Source organism: Semicossyphus pulcher, unplaced genomic scaffold, assembly GCF_022749685.1.
Source record: "Semicossyphus pulcher isolate SPU_LCO1_2020_fin unplaced genomic scaffold, fSemPul1.0.p SCAF_11, whole genome shotgun sequence".
Lineage (NCBI taxonomy): Eukaryota > Metazoa > Chordata > Actinopteri > Labriformes > Labridae > Semicossyphus > Semicossyphus pulcher.
The window spans coordinates 10,817,676-10,836,568 of NW_027211615.1; the positions used below are offsets into that span (position 1 = coordinate 10,817,676).

Consider the following 18,893-nt stretch of genomic DNA (forward strand, 5'->3'; position numbering starts at 1 on the left):
AAGGCCCTCAGCAAAACTCTGCTAGCAGTAGGCTATATAGACTTCCAATTAAGTATTTTGCATTACTGCTTGCATTAAAGTAAAATATCTGAACAGTTCTTCCGGCAGTGCCTTTAATTCATTGGATCAGAAAGGACTGCAGCTTTTCCATCGGTTCTCTCCTTCACGTGGCGGCCTCCAGTCCACTTTGCCGGGAGGTTTTTCTCTGACTTTCAGCCCCGCTTAAGGACCCGGTGTGCCTCAGAACAGCAACGAGGCTTAGCAGGAATCAAAGCTGTCATTCTTGAGCGCACGAGCCGCTCAACACCCTTCAGCGAGCGCGAGCGCGGATGACAAAAGGCCGTGTTTTTAGCGGCTCTGCTGCTGGCCGCAACCGGATCATATGACTCGGCATTTCCGTAATGCTCTTAGAGCCGCTGATGGCCAGCAGTGGCTGCGCTCCACAAGACCAAAAAGCCAAAGGAGTTTAACGGATGTGTTGCTGCGATTATTCGGCCAAGTATCTTTATCCCACATTTAGATTAGCTGCTAATGACGGAGGGGAAAAAACCTTGTTGCAAGATCAACACAAGGCCACGTAACCTTAGAACAAGGGCCATTCCTGTGTGAAGAAACAAGACTTAACCTCCGAGCAACATGGACTCATTAGGCAGAGTGGAGCTGCAGCCACAGCGCGAGAGGAGACCGTATGTGTTTATTTGGACTAAAACAGCAAGCTAAAATGCTCACAGTAAAAGTTAGTATAGAGCTATCATGAGAAAAATAGTTAAAGAACCAGAAGCAGCACTCATAACGCAGATCAGCCCATTCAAAGGTGTATAAGATAAAATTATTGTAGAAGTTAGACACATAAGCAGCCATTTAAAGTGATAGATGATCAATATGGGGCTACTTTTAACTCCATTTACAAGATCAGATTTGGATACAAATGCTAATCTGAAATGTAACTGGTATTTGTCAAGCAAAGTTTTTAAATTAGGTGGCAACAGAACTGGTGAACCGATGTGAGGTACGATCAGTACAACCCTTCATAGGTTCCCACATGATGCCTTTATGATGTTTCATGTTTTATATATTTTTGTGCATCCATGTATGATTATTATACTTTATGCTCTTCGTGCAAAGTTAATTCCAAGAGCAAACAAGAGATGTTATTCATTTTAAAAGCACATTACTTTCAGCACAAATATAGTCAAGTAAAACTACAGAGTAAAAAGAAAAAAATGTAAATTCTGGAGCGCTTGATTCAGATTCAACTGAATGGCCCCCAGCATGAATGTGGTTAAATCACAGCACATGGATCTTCAGGGTGTTTTTGACATACAAATATTTATTTCAGCTTTTGCATTCAAAATTATGATTTAAATAACATCACAGCAAATGCATTTCTAATAGTCGTATTCATCATTTAATAACTGATAAAAGCGAAGACTTCAGCGTCCTGAGCAGTCAGAAACCCTTAACAAATTAAGTTAAACATCAGTGGAAAATGACAACAAAGCACATTAAAAGCTTAATGCAACCGAAAAAAACCTTGGAAAACAGGTAGCATCACGGTGTGGTACTTTGGAGTGCTCTCATAGTATGTGTGTTATGTCTTTATTTACTCCCCCACACCCCCACAAATGTGCACCCCCCCTCCTTACAGCAGATACATGTCACCACTAATGGACATCAAGTGCTTCCTTTTTGCTGCTCTCTTCTGGACATTCGTACATTAGAGACAGAAAAACCCATTTCTCAACCCATAAATAGAACACATACACACATTAGCTTACACACACACACACACACACACACACACACGCACACACACAGACGCTGCATTCACTCTCTCTTTTGACGGCTGTGTGTCTCAGCCTGCAGGATGAAGATTGTTAAGGAGTTGAAAGAGAGGCCGGGATGTGCGGGAGGATTTACGAGCGACCGTGAAGCAGCATGAACAAACATCTGATTAGTAGTTTGATAAGTTAGATAAACTTTTGGTCCCGTTACTTGAGATCCAAATGTGAAAATGTCACTACATTAAAAAAAAGGATGAATGTAGGAGGCAGACTCAAACACAGTCTGCGAATAATTTCTGTATCTTTTATGTTTGTTTGCTAAAAATCTATGAAAATCTGCATTATTAGAAGGTTTGGTATGAGGGTTTTAAGGATGTGAAAGCTAATGTTTAATATGCCCAAAGCCTTTTACTTTCACTTTCATTCATGTAGGTCCTTGCAGTCCTCTTAATACTGATCGGTATCACAGCCTCCTGATAGATAATCAAACAGGAAACGCTGCTGTTGAGTCCTCTACATTCATTAAAGTCGGTCAAACCTCAGGCACAAGATGGTGAGGAGACAAATCTTCTCCCCAGTTGTGACTTTGGAAAATAGGTCGCTGTCCTCTGTTTGAGTCAGCAACTGCCTCCTCTTCAGGTCTGCTTGTCCTGGATGTTCATATTGGTGTACGACTTCGCCCGTTTGGCTGTAAAGAAACAGAAGATACATTACTCTGTGTGTCAAACATTTAAGACACATTTCACAAACTCCCTTAATTGCACATGCTTGACCTAAACGGTTTGTTTCGATTTGATAAACACCACCTGCTCATGAAAAGTTGTTCATGCACGAGACATTTAACAGCCTATTAACATAATAACGTCATTTAATTGCAATATAAAGCTTCCGGTTCTGCTACATTTGTCGACACATTTCATTCACAAAATTGTTTCCAAAGAGTAAAAAGGAGGATTTCCCAGCAGGTTCTCCTGGTGAAAAATTAGAAGATGAAAACATATTTAGTTAATGGTGTGTTTTCAAAGGAGAGACCCGCTGTTAGAGAAATAAAAATGGTCAGTCAGACAAAAAAAGGACCATGATTGGAGGCGAGTAAGGGTGGATAGTTACACATTAGGTGTTGCTACACTGTCAGGTGCAACAGAGGATATTTCCCTGTCTGCATTCACAGGTATATTTTAGACTGGTCTGTATTTTTAGGAAAGCGTTTTCTGCAAGAGTACTCTAATGCAAGTTGGACCGCTAAAAAAACCTAAGGACTGACTTAATTTAAGCTTGAAATTTCAGCACCCAACCCCAGGAGAACGCTGGACAGAGATGCATGTTAGCAAGAAAAGAAAGCGGCTGCAGCTCAGTTCTGCTGCAGGTCTTGGAACTTAATGCTAGTGGAAGTGTTTTGAACTGTTACCCTGGCATTACTTCTTGCATTTAGGTTAAAGCTCCTGTGAGGAACTTTCCGTTTGTGTTGATTTTGGCGCCCCCTGAGGACAAAGCTGTACCTCTTCACCTGACACCTACCCCCCTGCCAGCAGTTTAGGGCATTGAAAACAGTTGAAAACAGTTTTGTAATTCACGCGGCGTCCTCTGGTCCACTTTGCCGGAAGGCTTCCAGTTTTAAGTGAAAACTGTCTGTGAAACTGTTTAATTCCTTCAAAAGCCAAAAAAAAAGTCTGTTAAGAGTGAAGAGATTCTTGAGAAGAAATAGACAGAGTTGTGCAACGATTATAAGGTCAAAATCTGTTCTCTAAAACCAGAATCGACCTGCATGAAGACCCTGAGAGAGAAACTAAATATTGTTAAAACTCTGTTCATTGTATTTTTTGGGGGTTTATTATGAATCTTTATTTCACTTGTTTCTGTAACATTCAAACTGAAAATTCACATTTACCCTTAAAAACATGCATTAAAATGTGTTCTCTTATAACTCCCTCTATGTAGAGCTTATATCTGGTACCATAAATCTGTTCGTATGAGTTGTTCTTGCACGAGGCCCAATTTGTCCTTAACCATCCCCCCACCCACTCCACATCACCCAATACCTACAAAGCATCACCCTCCAACACACACACACACACACACACACACACACAAATAAATCCTGCAGCTTCTCTATGATCCAGAGGTTTTCAGGAGGCAACCCCACTATGCTTTAGAACAACATAGAACACCCCCAATATCACGGTCAGTCAAGCCCCCACAGCTCCCCCTCCACAAAGAGCCCCAAACCCCGTCAAAAAATCTCTGCGTGTGACAATGGGCGAATTAAGCTGGTTACTCACGGTGTATGAGCTTGCGTTTCTTTTGTTCCGAGTGAAGGAAGCTGCTCAAGTAGAAGATGATGGGCAGAAAGAGCATGAAGCTGGACACGGCGATGACAGGCACCGTCTCCTTGCGGGAGAACGAACAATTGAAGTTCTTACTCCACAGTCTGCGGGTCATGTTCATCTGAAACCAGGGAGGAAACGCAACGTAAACTTCAGCCCACCACAATTATAGGACAGTGTCGCTATTAAATCAACCCTCAGATACTGAATTCTTTCAGGTGTTTGATGCAGGAATTTCAACATCTCACAGTTTTATATGACAATAATCCTGCAACCACTACAAACCTGTTCTTGTGTTTCTGATTGCATTGCTGAATAAAAGATCCAACATCAGTTTTCCATTGTGTCACATTGTGACTATTTCTCATCAAAGCCCTCTAATATTAAATTAGCAAATATTGAAGCAGAAGAAAACTAAACCCAGGAAAGAACATAGAAGTTTATAATTAGGGTTAAAATATCAACTTCCTGTTGCCACACATACCACTGACTTACCAACACAAGCTGAAAGATTTCCATTTTTCTCAAGTGTTTTTGTCCATCAATTATTAATGAATTTTAATAACTAAATATTTTCAATGTTATTTGCTTCCAAAGCTAAGCACATCTTGTAGATTCCCTCATTGGATTTAGCTGCTCAGTGGACCCAAAACTAGTAATTATATTTCTGTGTACTGTTCATATGTTTATTTTGCTGTGTAAGAATACTATTACACAAGATCATATAGTTATCGGTTAAAAATGCAAACATTACATAAAGCTGCGCTGGGAAAAAGAAGCTAACGTAGACATAGCAAAAGAAACATGGCTTCAACAATGGGAAACCCAGTCCACTTCCACAAACTCCTTTTTTAAGGGATTTCTGCTGGAAAATCCTGATTCGTTCTTTCATCACCGCCAATCAGAAATCTAAATTAAGTGGTTCACAGCATTCCTGCTAGGGGGAGTGTGGAGCGGTTTCAGCAGGTTATGTACATATTTTTTGGTCTTGTCCATACGCCGAGCCTTTCTGGGAAAAAGTGGGCCACTTAATCTTAGGGCGGGTTCACACCAGCCTTGTTTAGTCCGATTGAACTGAACCCTGGAGCGTTTGTCCCCTAGGTACGGTTTGTTTAGGTTGGTGTGAACGGCGGAATCAAACTCTGGTGCGGACCAAACAACTGAACCATGGTCCGCTAGAAAAGACAGGTATCGGTCCGTTTCCACATGAACTAAGGTCCGGTTTGATTCTGGTGTGAACATACAGTACCAGTCAAAAGTTTGGACACACTTTTCCATTCACTTGTATGAGAAAATGTGTCCAAACTTTTGACTGGTATTGTGAACGGACTAAAAATAGGACCAAATACAGGAGGCAAACCTAAGACACATTGTGGGTTGTTAACGGGCGCTGACACTGGCAGAGACAGACACGCAGCCAGGCAGCAGGATGAGTAGAGGACAGATGTGGGGGAGCGGTGAGGAAATAGAAATATGGGCTGACCGAACAATTTCACAAATGCTTGTGGAAACGCACAAAAACACGGAGGGGTTCAAACTGTTCGATGAAAAACTGAAGGTGATGGAACTGATCGAATAATAAAGTCCACAATCGTGTTGAGAGTGTTTGAAGAGTGTCCTCTCCGTCTCCCTCTGTTTACTTCAGGGAGTTTTCCCACATGGAAATTGTGACCAATCAGAGAGCAGTTTCCTCGCACATCAAAACTTTTGGTCCGCTGGTAAAAACTGCCGTGTGAACACAAATCTGTGATTCGGACCAAACAAGCGGACCTTAGGTGTGAATGCGCCCTCAGAGACCCTGGATGTGAAGCTTGATTTCTCTTTCGTCCTTGTTATACCTTCGACTCAGTAAAACAGACAGATAGATGTTAAAGATTCTAACTGCTGCATGCAAAACTATGACACAATGCTGGCTGCAGAGGAATCCCCTCCCCACCAGTAAACTCCTTACCAAGACTAAAGCTTTTAACTTTATAATTAATTAAACTTTGTACACTTTTGGCGCGACACAAATGTAACTAGCCACCACCTTAAAGGATGTGAGGACTTCTCTAGTTGTCCTTTTATGTCTTCCGGCTCCTCTAGGGGGAGCAGCAGCTTTCTGTCCTCCCACCTTAAGGAGGAGTTTTACAAATCTCTGCCCCTCACACACATACCGCGTCCTCTATGTCGATACACATGTCGGTCTTATTCTTGTCCATGTCGCTGTACAGTTCGTTCAGCTCACTGTATGTAGTCTTACAGCTTTTGCAGAGCTCTGTGTGGTTCCCCTGTGAGGGAAAATGATGAGAAGATGAGGCATAGTAGCATTTATAAACAGAGTATTATAGATAAACAGGCATCGACTCCAAAATAAGGGCGTACCGGTGAATACTTCTCAAAGCATGAGAGAGTGTGGTTGAGGCTGGTCATAAAGGACAGCGTGTCATTGGTCAGACTCTCAGATTCTTTGTTGATACAATCTGCAAAAAAGAAAATAACACAAACTTCAGTGTGAGTCTTTATTTAATCAAAGTGAAGAATACGATCAGACACACAGCAGCCTTTTGTGATGTTTTCACCTCTGTAACAGCAATTATTCATCATTTCATCCAGGATATGAAGTAGGCTTAATTTATTTTGGTTTAAAAATCAGGTAATGTTACATGAGCTCCTGCTTTTTGTTCAATTTTAGTGAAAAGGTGGATTAGGAAACATAATAGAGCTAAAACAATTTGATAATAAGATTATAGTATTAGTTGATTTACAAGAAATTAAACTTTACTTTTTGTATGATCAATTATTTGTTGCAGATTCTTCAGCGCCACATTCTCTGTTGTTTTATGAGATAGCAGGCTAACTGAATATAACCTTGTGAGGACATTTAACTTCATTTAACACCCTTTTTTCTGACAGTTTAAAAACCTACAGTCTTAATTTATAATAAATGCACCAGTAATAAGAATCATATGTTCAGAGAGTTTGACACCATTTGCAAATCTCGTCCACTCTTTTTGCAAAACTCTAAATGCATTTTCACTCGCTAAAACACATTCTGCACTGTGATGCACACGTGTTGCAAAATGGTTCACATGGGCGGCAAAAGTTAAACACAACTACAACACACCCATGTTTCCAAGGATGTGATCAAACCAACTGAGCAGAATATATATAAGCCAGTTCAGAGTGCACTGAATGTCAATGCCAACAATGGATGGAATCGATCTGAGAGGCAGAGGAGCTAGAGTACGTATAATGCGTGGTGGACGAGGAAGAGCTCGATCAAGAACAGTAATTTCAGATGAATTTCGAGCAGCTATCATAGACCATGTTCCTGTTCATGGGATGACAATGAGGGAAGTAGCAGCACAAAGACATGATGCAGAGGATAAATGATTCCCTCATTGACTTTGGTTTTGCAGTTGCAACATTTGAGTGTACTGTATTGTGCTTTTTATTTAGAGTTTCCTCTGAGCTTACTGTATTTTTTACTTTATGCAAGTGATGAATATGATTGTGATTACTATTTTTATTTCTTATTTTTTAAATGCATTTACTATATAGTCCTACAATAAACTCTTTTCCTGTAACTACATGCCCTGGATGCTGTGTTCTCTGTTTTTTGATGTAGTGTCTAATGAATGCTTTGTAGTGTTTATATATTGACTTGCTTTGTGAATGATCTAAATGCATTGTTTCATTTTGCTAGAAGAGTCAGGGGTTTTGTGAATGTAGTTTGAATATTTGGTTTTGTGTTTGAAGTGTTGAGAAAATGGGTGAAGGTTTCAAGAAATGTGTCTTAGCAATTGTGAAAAACTGTTATCACAAATCTCCCACAGTTAGAAAACAGGGTCAAGATTTAATAAATCTGTTGCAATAATCTCAGGAAGTTCCAAGCAGCTATGACTCATATTGGGTTCCCTGATGAATACAGAGTTTATGAAGTAGAATAAAAGTCACTTGTTTGACCTGTGCAACATCCTGTGTGTCCACTGCCCGCTCTAATTAAAGCATCCGTACCAAAACACTGATCCACACTGAATGCTGCCTCTACTTGACCCTGAACTCTGACCTCCGTGGTCAATGCATACCCATGTGTGTGTGTGAGTTCAAACACAGGCACATTCCCATTTATTTGAACAGATAGGATCACCAATAGTTCACACACACATATGTGTGGTTCAGAAACCATTCAGGGCTTTACATTCCTGCTGCAGAGGACTTACTGTCACAGTTGGATTTGGTCCAGAGATCCTTCAGGTTGTTGAACAGAACAAAAACCACCATCAGGCGATCACTGCGCAGAAGGCTGTCCCTGCAGCTCTGATTGCCAGGACCCATCTGAGGACACACAGGCACACTTTATCACACTTTTATATCTTATATATAGAAGTGATATAGGCGTTCACTTTTAACAAATCAGCCGAGAAACTCAGGCTTATAATTTCTTGCTTCCTTAAAATGGTCACATCACAAGACTCGTGATCATGAGACAGCTGCGGTCTGTCCTCTTTATGCAAACAAGCATACAGTTTGAACTAAAACACAGATTATTTATTTGTATTTTGTACGTACCTGGTCTGATGAGATGTTCATATAGGTTTCATTGAGTCTGATATAGCCGGAGAAGCAGTTCTGGCATACTTTAACAGGTCGGGCAGCAGGCACTAAGCAGTTCATATAGGCGACGTACCGCTGTCCGAATATGTGAAGCAGGTCTTTGCAGTAGTCACTGATCTCCAAGTCTTCAGGGAAAGAAGACAGCATGTTCATAGAGAACATGGAGTCCACGGCAGGCTTAAATACAGGCGAGTTAGCCACAACAGCACCAGCAGCAGCAACAGACGGGTTTTGTATCACTTGGTCCGCTGAAGTTGAAATATTGAGACTGACGTCATCGCTAGTTACAAAAGCGTAAATATTTAACGCCAACAAAACCAAAAACGAAGTATTTTTGTGAGGAGACATGGTCGAACAGGAGAATAAACACATCTAGTTCTCTAATTTCACTCCAAACAACCCATGATTTCCTGGTTATCTCCCAACCTGATCATGTGACAGCAGCCTGTAATCTCGCGAGAAGTCGACACTCCGGTGTCACAGCAGCACTGTTGTAACTCCTCATTTTAATTTCTCCCCGAGAATTATTTACTGATTAAACGATTTACAATGTAATCAATGGAGGCATGTTTGAAGCATTTAAAGCAAAATTAAAAGTTTATACTTATTTTATACAAGAAATATAGAACTGTGTTGGAAACTACTACTTTGGATGTATGTGATATTGTATTTTCTTTCGAAGTTTGAACATAGTAGATTAAAGAGTTCTTATCTTTTTCTATATTGCTTCTCATTATTTGAATTCATTATGCGTATACTATAAGAATATAACGTTAAAATGTTTCTTTGATCATTTGTTTTACATGTATAATAGTATAGGCTAAAATCTATCTATCTATCTATCTATCTATCCATCAGTTTGGAAAACGTGGGATTGTGCGCGCGTGTGCGTGCATGTGCGTGTTGTGAAGGGATAGCCGCTCCTCCTGGTCTCCTCATTATTTACAAGTTTTTGACACCATACAATTTTGCAATGTGCGCGCGGCTCGGAGCGAATAATTACGGAGTCAAGGTAAACGATTTGGGCTCCAATCCTGATTGTGATAATTGTCAAAAACCCCCTCGAATCAAGCGAGCGCAGTCAATGGTCGTTAATGTGAAATTAGTGGCTCTTGATAACTCGCAGGCCGCATCAATTCCGCAGTCATCAGAGCCTAATGAAAATAAGGGGGGAGAGAGAGCGCGCGGCATTAGCGGCCTATTCTGATGCCCGCGCGCCACTCCAGCGGTAAATATGGATTCTGGCCTCTAATGTGTCCTCTCTCTGCACGTGGAAGCGGCTGCTCATTAACTCTTCTTCTCCTGACCAGAGTTCACCTAATTGTTCAGATGTTCCCCATTCCTTTATGATTCTGTAGTGTGGCTCTCAGAAAGAAGACGTGATTACAACTGAAGCCCTGCATGGTCCTCATGATCCTGTTTTCTATCTGTGCGTGCAGATATGCACGTGCACGTGGTCACACCTAAGCTTTTAAAAAAAAATATCTCAAATAAAGACCAAAACGTCTCATATGTTATTATTATTATTATTATTATTATTATTATTATTATCCCATTGTTATTATTATGTACAGGCTTAAAGAAGAGTCCTAAACTGATCACACATTACATTAAGTTTCTGAAGTCTTTCCTCTGCCTGCTAATCAGCAGAGCAGTAAAACCGGCATATCATTACTATTAGAGATGACCGTTATTGTCACGTGGGAAGAAAATGCCTTCATTAGCATGCGATAGAAACCAAGAGGACAGAATTCACTAATTAGGTCCATAAATTAGACGATGGCGATGATGATGAAGACGATGAGGGCCCTTCAGAAGGAAAGGCAAGACTAAGTCCAGGAGGCACGTGATTTGGATGTGTCGCATGAACTGATGAAACTGATCAACTATTACTAACTAACAAGGTAAAACTATTGATTATTCCGGGGGAAAGACCCACGATCTCAGCCCATAAAAAAATGGTCTTTTGGTCCTTAAAAGAAGCAAAACTCTGATATTTTACTGAAGTAAAAGTACATTTTAAGTAGCCTACAATAAATTCTGCAGAAAAAAATAGTTCCCGTGAGTGATAATTCACTTTAGGACTACATAATGAGACTGTTAATGTACTGATGCAGCAATACAGATTATGTCTGTTGTATCTGGTTAGGATTTAGTGGTTAGTTGCGTCCAGAGGTTCCCAAGATAAGGCTCGTAACCCCCCATAAGGGACATAAGGTCAATCAGGTGGGTCCTGGGATAATTAAAGAATAAACTAAATTCTGATGCAGAACCTTTTTTTTTTTTTACGTAATAGACCTATAGTTTATTTACTATCTCTCTTTTGGCATCAAAAAACTAAATATAAATGGTCTCATTTCTAGAGATAAGAGGGGAAATCTGCCAGCTGTCTTTGGTGGAACTGCTTCAAACAGCTGCATTATGGCCCAGAATTTATTTTATTATCACATCATCCAGTACAAATACAAATACCTCTAAGTTGTATTGAAGCACAACAATTTGGATTGGAGGACCACAAAGCAAAGATGCATTTCCCTCTAAGAGTAAATATCTTCCTGTGTGTTTACATCTGCACCTGTGATGTCACATAAAGAGAGGCCTATAGGATATGCTGTGTTATGAGTCCTGTCCTTCTTTGTGCAAAGTCTCTGACCGGACCCTCACAAAGGGGTTAACTCAGAGCGCTCCAGCCTTAAACTTGGCTCTTGGCGTGGGGAGAGAAAATAGCTGTAAAGTTATGCAGAAGTTATTCTTCATCCTTCGGGCCGTCCCTAATCCGCCCAAAACCTCATTCTTTCATCGGAGAACTGTGCCTCCTTTCTTGTCCCCCCCTCTCTATACAACATAAAGTCAGACTGCATTTAATGGTTATGTCGGGATGGGAGAGGGGCTTTCTTCTTCGTCTTTTCTCCAGAATATTGCCCTTTTCGTCGTGTGAGTCTCCCAGCCCGCGGGGACCCCCATATTCTTCCCTCCGCGTCTGACTCGAATCACAAACTAACCCTGATTTTCACCACTTCGCTGGGAATCGCGGGCACTGATAATAGAGATTTCGCTTTCATTTTATACGCTTGACTTGGTTATTGTTGCCTTTCTCCTCTCCCGTGATTCTCTCCTTCTGCGGGGATTAGCCCTGACTTCGCCCGCTATACTGGCCGCCGAAGTGCCCCTGAGCCCCGGGATGACAATTGACGCAGATCAAGGCAGGCCTATTCTGCGCCTTTGAAAGGGGCCGAGCCGAGCCGGGTTAAAGCGAGGGAGTTTTAAAGGAGGATTCGGGCGACACTCAGTTTGAATTCCAAAAGTTTTTTTGTGGGATGAAATTGCTGATAACAAAGGAAAGCTGTTTATTTTCTTCACACAGACCAGCAGACTGCATGATGATGTTAACAAGTGGACAGTGATGGTAAGTATGATGTGTAAGGTGGTGATTCGGTTTCTATGGCAATATGGCAGGGATGGTGATGATGAAGATGATGGGGGTAAGTATAGAGACGCTGATGATGAAGATGCTGATGACAATGATATGTGTGATGATAGCAGTGGTGACGCTGATGAGGAGGAGGGTTATGAAAATCATGTGAAAAGTGCTGATGATGATGATAAATGAGGAGGAGGAGGAGATCAGAATCAGCGTCATTGACTAGGTCTGGTTTTTAATAGTGTAAAGGAAGTTTAAGAGGATTCATACGCAGTTAAAACAAAACTAAGACATTAACACAGAGGTCTGTTTATACGGGTACATAAAGATCATATAGAGCTCTCCTAAGAAGTGGAGGACTTGCAGTGGAAAGAGGGAATACATGCAAGTGGTTTATGTAGCATCTGCATATAGAGGCGTCCTTGTGCAGTATATACACCCTGCTTCGATTTGACAATGGGATTCAGGTGAAAGTGGCTGAATATGAGTATATGTACACGGAGAAGTATGAATGGAATAGATGGAGATAAAAAACAGTCGTCGAAAGTAACATATTATTAATCTGTACAACATTTACAGGAGATATATTGCTCATATTAACTGCTGCGCGAAAGGTTGTCTGCCTCTGTGTGTCAGCCCTGTGATTGACAGGTGATCAGTCCAGGGTGTAACCCCGCCTATCGCCCAATCACAGCTGGGATAGGCTCCAGCACCCTCATGACCCTGAACAGGATAAGCGGTATAGATAATGGATGGATGGATAAAACCTTTTTGCTTGTGGTGACGGACGGGGAAAAAGTAGTGCATTGTTCGAGCCACTTAGTTTCAGATGTTTATGAATGGTTTGCAGCTTTACCTGAGAGAAACGTCCTCCCTGAACTTGTCAGATGGTGTCACATCACGCTGTTGGAGCCTGGGAGGGGTTTCACTTGCCAATACTTTACAAAAAAATGTGTATCTTCTTTCCTACCTTAATAAACTTGCGAGCCTTCTGAAGAGGTCATAAACACCTGCTGCATAAACTAACCGCTAAAAGTAAAAAAAAAAAAAAAAAAGTAGTAAGAAAACAAACAAGAAAAACAACAGCTGAAACAGTAACGTGAAGTGATTCCACACTGAGGCTGTTCACACCTTGTTTTTAAATGCGTCCGGACTCATCACTAACACACACCCATCAATGCATCTATTAATGAAACACTTTTACTTGTTGTGTTTTGACACTGTGGTTTTGGTTTTACACACATTAAAGTATACCTGGATATTTCTCCTCCTCGTAGGAGTAAACATGGCTGACACAGAGAAGGACTGCGGCTGTTTCGCAGGCTCTACAGGTGTCACTCTCTCCGCCCTGCAGCACTTTAAACATCCTGACTGCGCAGGTCTGCTCATCACTAACGCGTCACACACGAGAGGCTCTCATGTATTTGCTGCGTCTCCCCCAATCAGGCATCTCCGCGGCGCTGTGAGAAGTTAATCTCTGTTGACGGTGTGTTGTGCACTCTTGCGAGGGCCGGCCGGGTTGGGATCTCTCCTGGAAAGCCCGGTCTGCGCTCATACAGAGGGGAGGGGGGGGGATAATTACCAAACACGCAGCCGACAGCAGCCACACAAAAGCCGCTTTGACTTCCTCACTGCTGGTCGCCTCCAGGGGACGGTCCCGCTCCCTGCTCGCCCCGCTCCCCCAGACCACTTCTCATCACTCCTGAGAGGCACAGACGTCTTGTTCCATAACAAGACATGAAACTGACTTCTTTCAGCTCCACTGAACTGGACATAAACCCCGACTGACAACCTCCAGTGCCCAAACAGAACAGGGAGAGGACGGGTGGGCCGGGACGGAGGACAAGAGAGGGGCGGGGGGCGGACAGGGCGCTCTAAATAAAGTTGTTTTTCACTTTTATTTTACATCTTAGGGGGGAAACACCAAAGAGACTGCAGATAGAGCTGACTTCCCCTCTTCAAAGGGGAAACAAGAGCCACATTTGCATTCTGACTGGTTTTTTTGACATCTTTCACAGATTTCTGACAACTTTTTACGTCCCAAATGAGTCAATTTATAATTCGTCTCCTTCCCCCTCTCAGAGCTGTACAGCAGTGAGAGGCCGACGTGCTGTAAATGTAATGGGCCGGGAGTGATTGTTTCTGACAAGCAACAAAACACACGGTCCCGCCCCTCAAATTAGTCCCCCAGGAGGGGGTGGGGTGAGGGGTTCACGTCCCGGGAGACGCATGTCCAGGACAGCATGCCAGCATATAGCATGAGCATGCATGTGGCTGTGACAGCGCAGGCTGCTGCTGGTGTCCGCGCTGGTGCCACTGGTGCACGGCTGTGTTAAAGTGGGTTAATGAGACTCACAGTTGGTGGCGATGATAAAGAAACAGCCACCTGTGCGGACAAAGAGGAGTTATGTTTTTCACATTAAATCATCTTCATGTTGAGATAAATGGAATCATGTTTTTCATTGACCATTTGTGTAAAATCAGAACAGTCTTACAGTGACGACATGGTGCAACTTTAGTTTAGTTAAGTGAGTACTTTGTAAAAGTTGAGTGACCTCGTTTGGTGACTGTCAGAGTAAAATCAGTTTACATTGAATTCAAGTACAAACAGAGCCAAACACGTGAGTTTCCCTTTGGGCATCAATAAAGTTTTTTGTTTTTTTGTTTTTGTTTTTTTGCTTATCCAGCAACACAACATAAACATGTTCACTTAAAAGTGTTAGGTTAATTACTGACTACAACATTTATCATTACTTTTACTTTCTGTATTAAAAAACCCCCAATTCTGGTGGAGCAGGCGGCCCAAACACAGTCCTCAACAAACTGATCAAGCTGTTCTCAGTTTGCCGATCCCCCCTCTCTCTGCTCCCCGTATCTCCTCTCTCTCTTCAGCTGTCCTATAAATGAAGGCAAAAGCCAAAAAAATAATGTTACAAAAAATCCTAAAATTAAAAAACAATTCTCAAATTGTTACACATGACATTCATTTAAAGGTAACCTGTGGAGTTTTAAATGAGACGCACGCCAGCATCACTTTGTGCCTCCGAGCAGTACAAGGAAGCATCAGGCTGTGGTTTTGTTCTTCTTCTCTCTTTTATTGGTGCATTGCTGCCTTTTTATGTAGTCACAGAGAATGTGCATCATGTCACCTCCAGGCTTCAATGTGTACAAAGAGATAAACAACACAACGCATCATTGCTTTGCAGCACCACTGCTGGGGACGGGAAGCCAAGCCAGCCTCAGTATTATTCACATATAGACATACATCACTGCTCTTAATCACAATTTGTCATTATAGTTGTTATAATCTAACTGCTGTGGCCTTGCTCAAAATGCCGGCCCTATAGGTATGAAGCTGCTGCATGTACAAGTTGCACAAATGATCTGGTCTTATAATAATTTCTGTATATGTGGAATTAAATAAGAAACAATAAGTCAATAAACAAAGCTTGTAAGAGCACGAAGCTCCGCGTTCTCCAGATATATTATTCATAGTGTGCTCGGGGATGAATAGGCAGTAAGTCCGGAGAGAAAAGGCAGTTAGCTAGCCAGTTAGCGAGGGGTTAGCTTTAAAGCCTGATCTGTGAAGGAGGGAGCGAGAGGAGGAGGAGGAGGAGGAGGAGGAGGAGGTGGAGGAGTGCTCGGCGTTCAGGAAAGCCTCTCCTGGGCCTGGAGAAAAAAAGGATTTGGCCCAGATGCAGGCAGCGATGTTAACTTTGAGTGGCCCCTGTGGCTCAAACTCACTCCCCTCCTTCCCCCCTCCTTCTCCCTCCGTCTTACTTCCCAAGCCCCCAGGTTGCCTTTGCATGACATCATCCCCAAACTATGCCCCCCATACCCATGTGAATCTGAGCTGTCACAATCGCCACCCCCCCCCCCCCCCCCCACCACCACCACCACCATTAAACTGTACTGCGCCGCAAACCCATACGTTTCCCTCCTCCTCCTCCTCCTCCTCCTCTCTCCCCCTCTTCTTCTTCTTCTACCACCAATCTCCTCCCTTCTTCTTCTTCTTTTTTAACCCCCAGAAAGGCATTGTTTGAGTCAGGGCCTGATCAAAAAACTGTTGCCCGCCAACCACAGGGCTTTCTGTAAATTCAATAAGGCCACCTTAAAGATTTTCCTAATTAATGGATGACATCTTTGGCTGGAGGAGAGGCTGGGCATTCTGCTCCGGCTCGCTCTTTGTTCGCCTCCTAATTAACTTTCCCAGGTCACTCAGGTCCCCGCAACCTGCGAGTGAAGAGCCCCCATTGAGGAGGGAGTTGTAAACTTACTTTTTTTGCCTCGGCACTTAAAAGGGGAAAGCAACTATAGGGAACAGAAAATATCCTATTTAAGTCCTTTGTGAGTGAACTGCTTGCACATGTTCCAATAAAGGAAGTCTTCTAAATAAGCTGCCATGTTGCTCTCCGCTCCCCCCTCCTCTCTCTCTCTCTCCCTTATCCCACCTCTTTCACTCCACAGAAAGGTTATGAATGATAGCTCGGGGTTGAGGGGGGTAAAGGGCCAAAGGACAGCATCTGGGCATTGTGGGAGTTGTGAGCATCTGAAACTTTTGAGGGAATTTTGAGGATGGGAAAAGCAGCGAGCTGCAGGGTGGCGGCGGGGAGGACGATAGAGAAAATGTGGAGAATATGAGAAAAAAACAAGTGGCTCTTTGCCCCCCCCCCCCCTCCCCGTCATTGTTGGGGGGTTTCTAAAGGAGCCCATGTCTCACAGCGGCTTTCATCACTCCTCATCTTTATCTTTAGAAGTTAAATAAGAAATCCTGCAGAAACTACGACTGACAGGCCTTCACATAACACAAGTCTGTTGCTGCCAGGTCGACTTCATGACTTTAAACCAGACACAGAGGGAGATAATGTGCATCATATTTTAGTATAAGCAGCTTTTGTTTGAGTGTTTTGAGTCATTATAGCAGTATAGTCTTTATATTTAAACAAGAGCACAACAAAAAACGCTCATTTTTCAAGTGAAGACATTTTTCCTATGAGCAACACACACCTACATTCTGATGACTTCTAGCTGTGCGATACACAGATGACAATATAGAAACATATTTGAGATGTCCTCGTATCTGTTCCTCTGTGCAGGAGGACAAATAAAGCTGTCAGTGAGATACTTGCTCCCAGCTTACATCCGTAACCATCCAGTGAAGGCGCAGAGAGGCAAAGATGGCAGTAATTTCAAGTCTTACATGTTTTGTCGTTGTGTGTTTACATAAAGGCCCATCTAGAGACGGCGAATGCTAAGTAGGTTAGATAATAAATGGTGCAGTGTGTGGCACTGGTTAATACTAGTCCTGTAAATAGCATGACATTGAATAATTAGAGAAGTAGATGCAAAAATGTGATCAAAATGAAGAGAAAGTAAAGAAACATTGCAAACAAAAAAGGTGGGAAAAATTCTGATATGTTTACATCAGCTTAGCTTTGAGGTGGTGTTCATTCATCGAGTGGTTTCAGGTGTAAAAGGAGCAACAAACTGCATCACAAATTCTCACGTGTGCGATTTAGACTTCTTTTTTAACATGTCTGTGTAAGTGATCGTCTTACTCTGACAATTGGCATGTGTGCAGTCATTAGGGTATAGTTCTCTTTGCATTCATGCAGCCATGATAATTCATGCCTTTAAAGATATCATCTCTAACTTAAATAAATGTCTGTTAAGTCACTATCTATCACTGAATGAGGTAACACAGTGGTGATATGGCCCACTGATGAAAGCTTTTACATTTGCAGTATACAGTATTATCACAGACTGGGTGTCTGTGGCGACTTTCCAGGAAAAAAATCACAAGCGCTGCCCAGTTAGTGACGCGTTTTCCATCACCCAGCAGTGGTTGGTCTGCCAGAGAGGGTAGGCGGAGCTAAGCGGCTGCTTTTCCGGTCTCTGCAAGTTTTTTACAGATGTAAAAGAATGAATCTATTTGCAGAGCAGACTTCACTGTCACTCCATGTCAATGCAATGTCTCTCGGTAAGTTTAGGACTGTACGCACACCTGCACACTATTTTTGAACTATAGTCCTCCAGGAATTGTACACATGTGGAACAGCCTCTTATTTTGCCCTCACACATTCAGCCCTAAACGGTCAATGCAAAGCATCACATTATTGTGGATGCATGAAAATGAGCCGGCTGATTCTTCAGCTCTAATGAGCTGCCTCTTTAGGAGAAATCGTGCAGATAAATGAGAAGAAGAGACTTTTTCAGCTGAGTTGGAGGTTAGAAAACACACATTGTTTGGTGGTCACAGCAGAGAGAGACAACAGAGTAAAGCTAGTGCGAGCCTTATATTATGACCACTTGCTCACATCTCACTCCTCTCCAGCTACAACCTCTTGTTTGGTCACTTCTTGTTGTTATATTTTTGGCAAAAGACACAATGCATGTTTATTTAAAGAAACGTCTTCAACATTATAACTGTATACTTTATAAAGTAAAAGATATCTTCATTATCATTTGCATCATAACAATCTGCCTGTCAATCTTGTTCTGTCACTATGACGACCTTAGGGTTTGAATGTGGCCATATTCCAAACTATATTCCGGAGCTGTCACTCTTTAAACAGAAGGTAATTCAGATCATATCAGTCAGTTCACTCTCAGCTTGCGTGAGCACAACCAACAACTAGATATCTGTCAGCATTTCTACAACTGTTGGAATAATTATCTGTAAACCTGTAAGTTACAAGCAGAAGGTTTCCTGTTGCAACATGGAGGAGTACATCCCCATCGAACCTTCAGACCTCCAAGTCTTCA

General features: G+C 42.2%; 1 protein-coding gene across 1 annotated transcript; it reads right to left on the reverse strand.

The window, feature by feature from the left end:
- Positions 1 to 1,322: 1,322 nt before the first annotated feature.
- ostm1 (osteoclastogenesis associated transmembrane protein 1) lies at positions 1,323 to 9,106 on the reverse strand. Its single transcript, XM_069657219.1, has 6 exons — positions 8,663 to 9,106; positions 8,314 to 8,428; positions 6,473 to 6,570; positions 6,265 to 6,378; positions 4,064 to 4,229; positions 1,323 to 2,472 (listed from the first exon to the last, which is right to left on the reverse strand). The coding sequence occupies exons 1-6, from the start codon at positions 9,077 to 9,079 to the stop codon at positions 2,420 to 2,422; spliced, it is 963 nt and encodes a 320-aa protein (XP_069513320.1). The 5' UTR covers positions 9,080 to 9,106; the 3' UTR covers positions 1,323 to 2,419.
- Positions 9,107 to 18,893: the final 9,787 nt, after the last annotated feature.

What these genes read in the sequence shown, in the direction of transcription:
- ostm1 (XM_069657219.1), bottom strand. Translation starts at nt 9,079, where the DNA reads ATGTGTTTATTCTCCTGTTCGACCATGTCTCCTCACAAAAATACTTCG. An exon ending in GACCAAATCCAACTGTGACA is followed by an intron (nt 6,571 to 8,313) that starts GTAAGTCCTCTG and finishes TCTTTTTTGCAG; the next exon opens with ATTGTATCAACAAAGAATCT. An exon ending in GTATCGACATAGAGGACGCG is followed by an intron (nt 4,230 to 6,264) that starts GTATGTGTGTGA and finishes CCCTGGTTTCAG; the next exon opens with ATGAACATGACCCGCAGACT.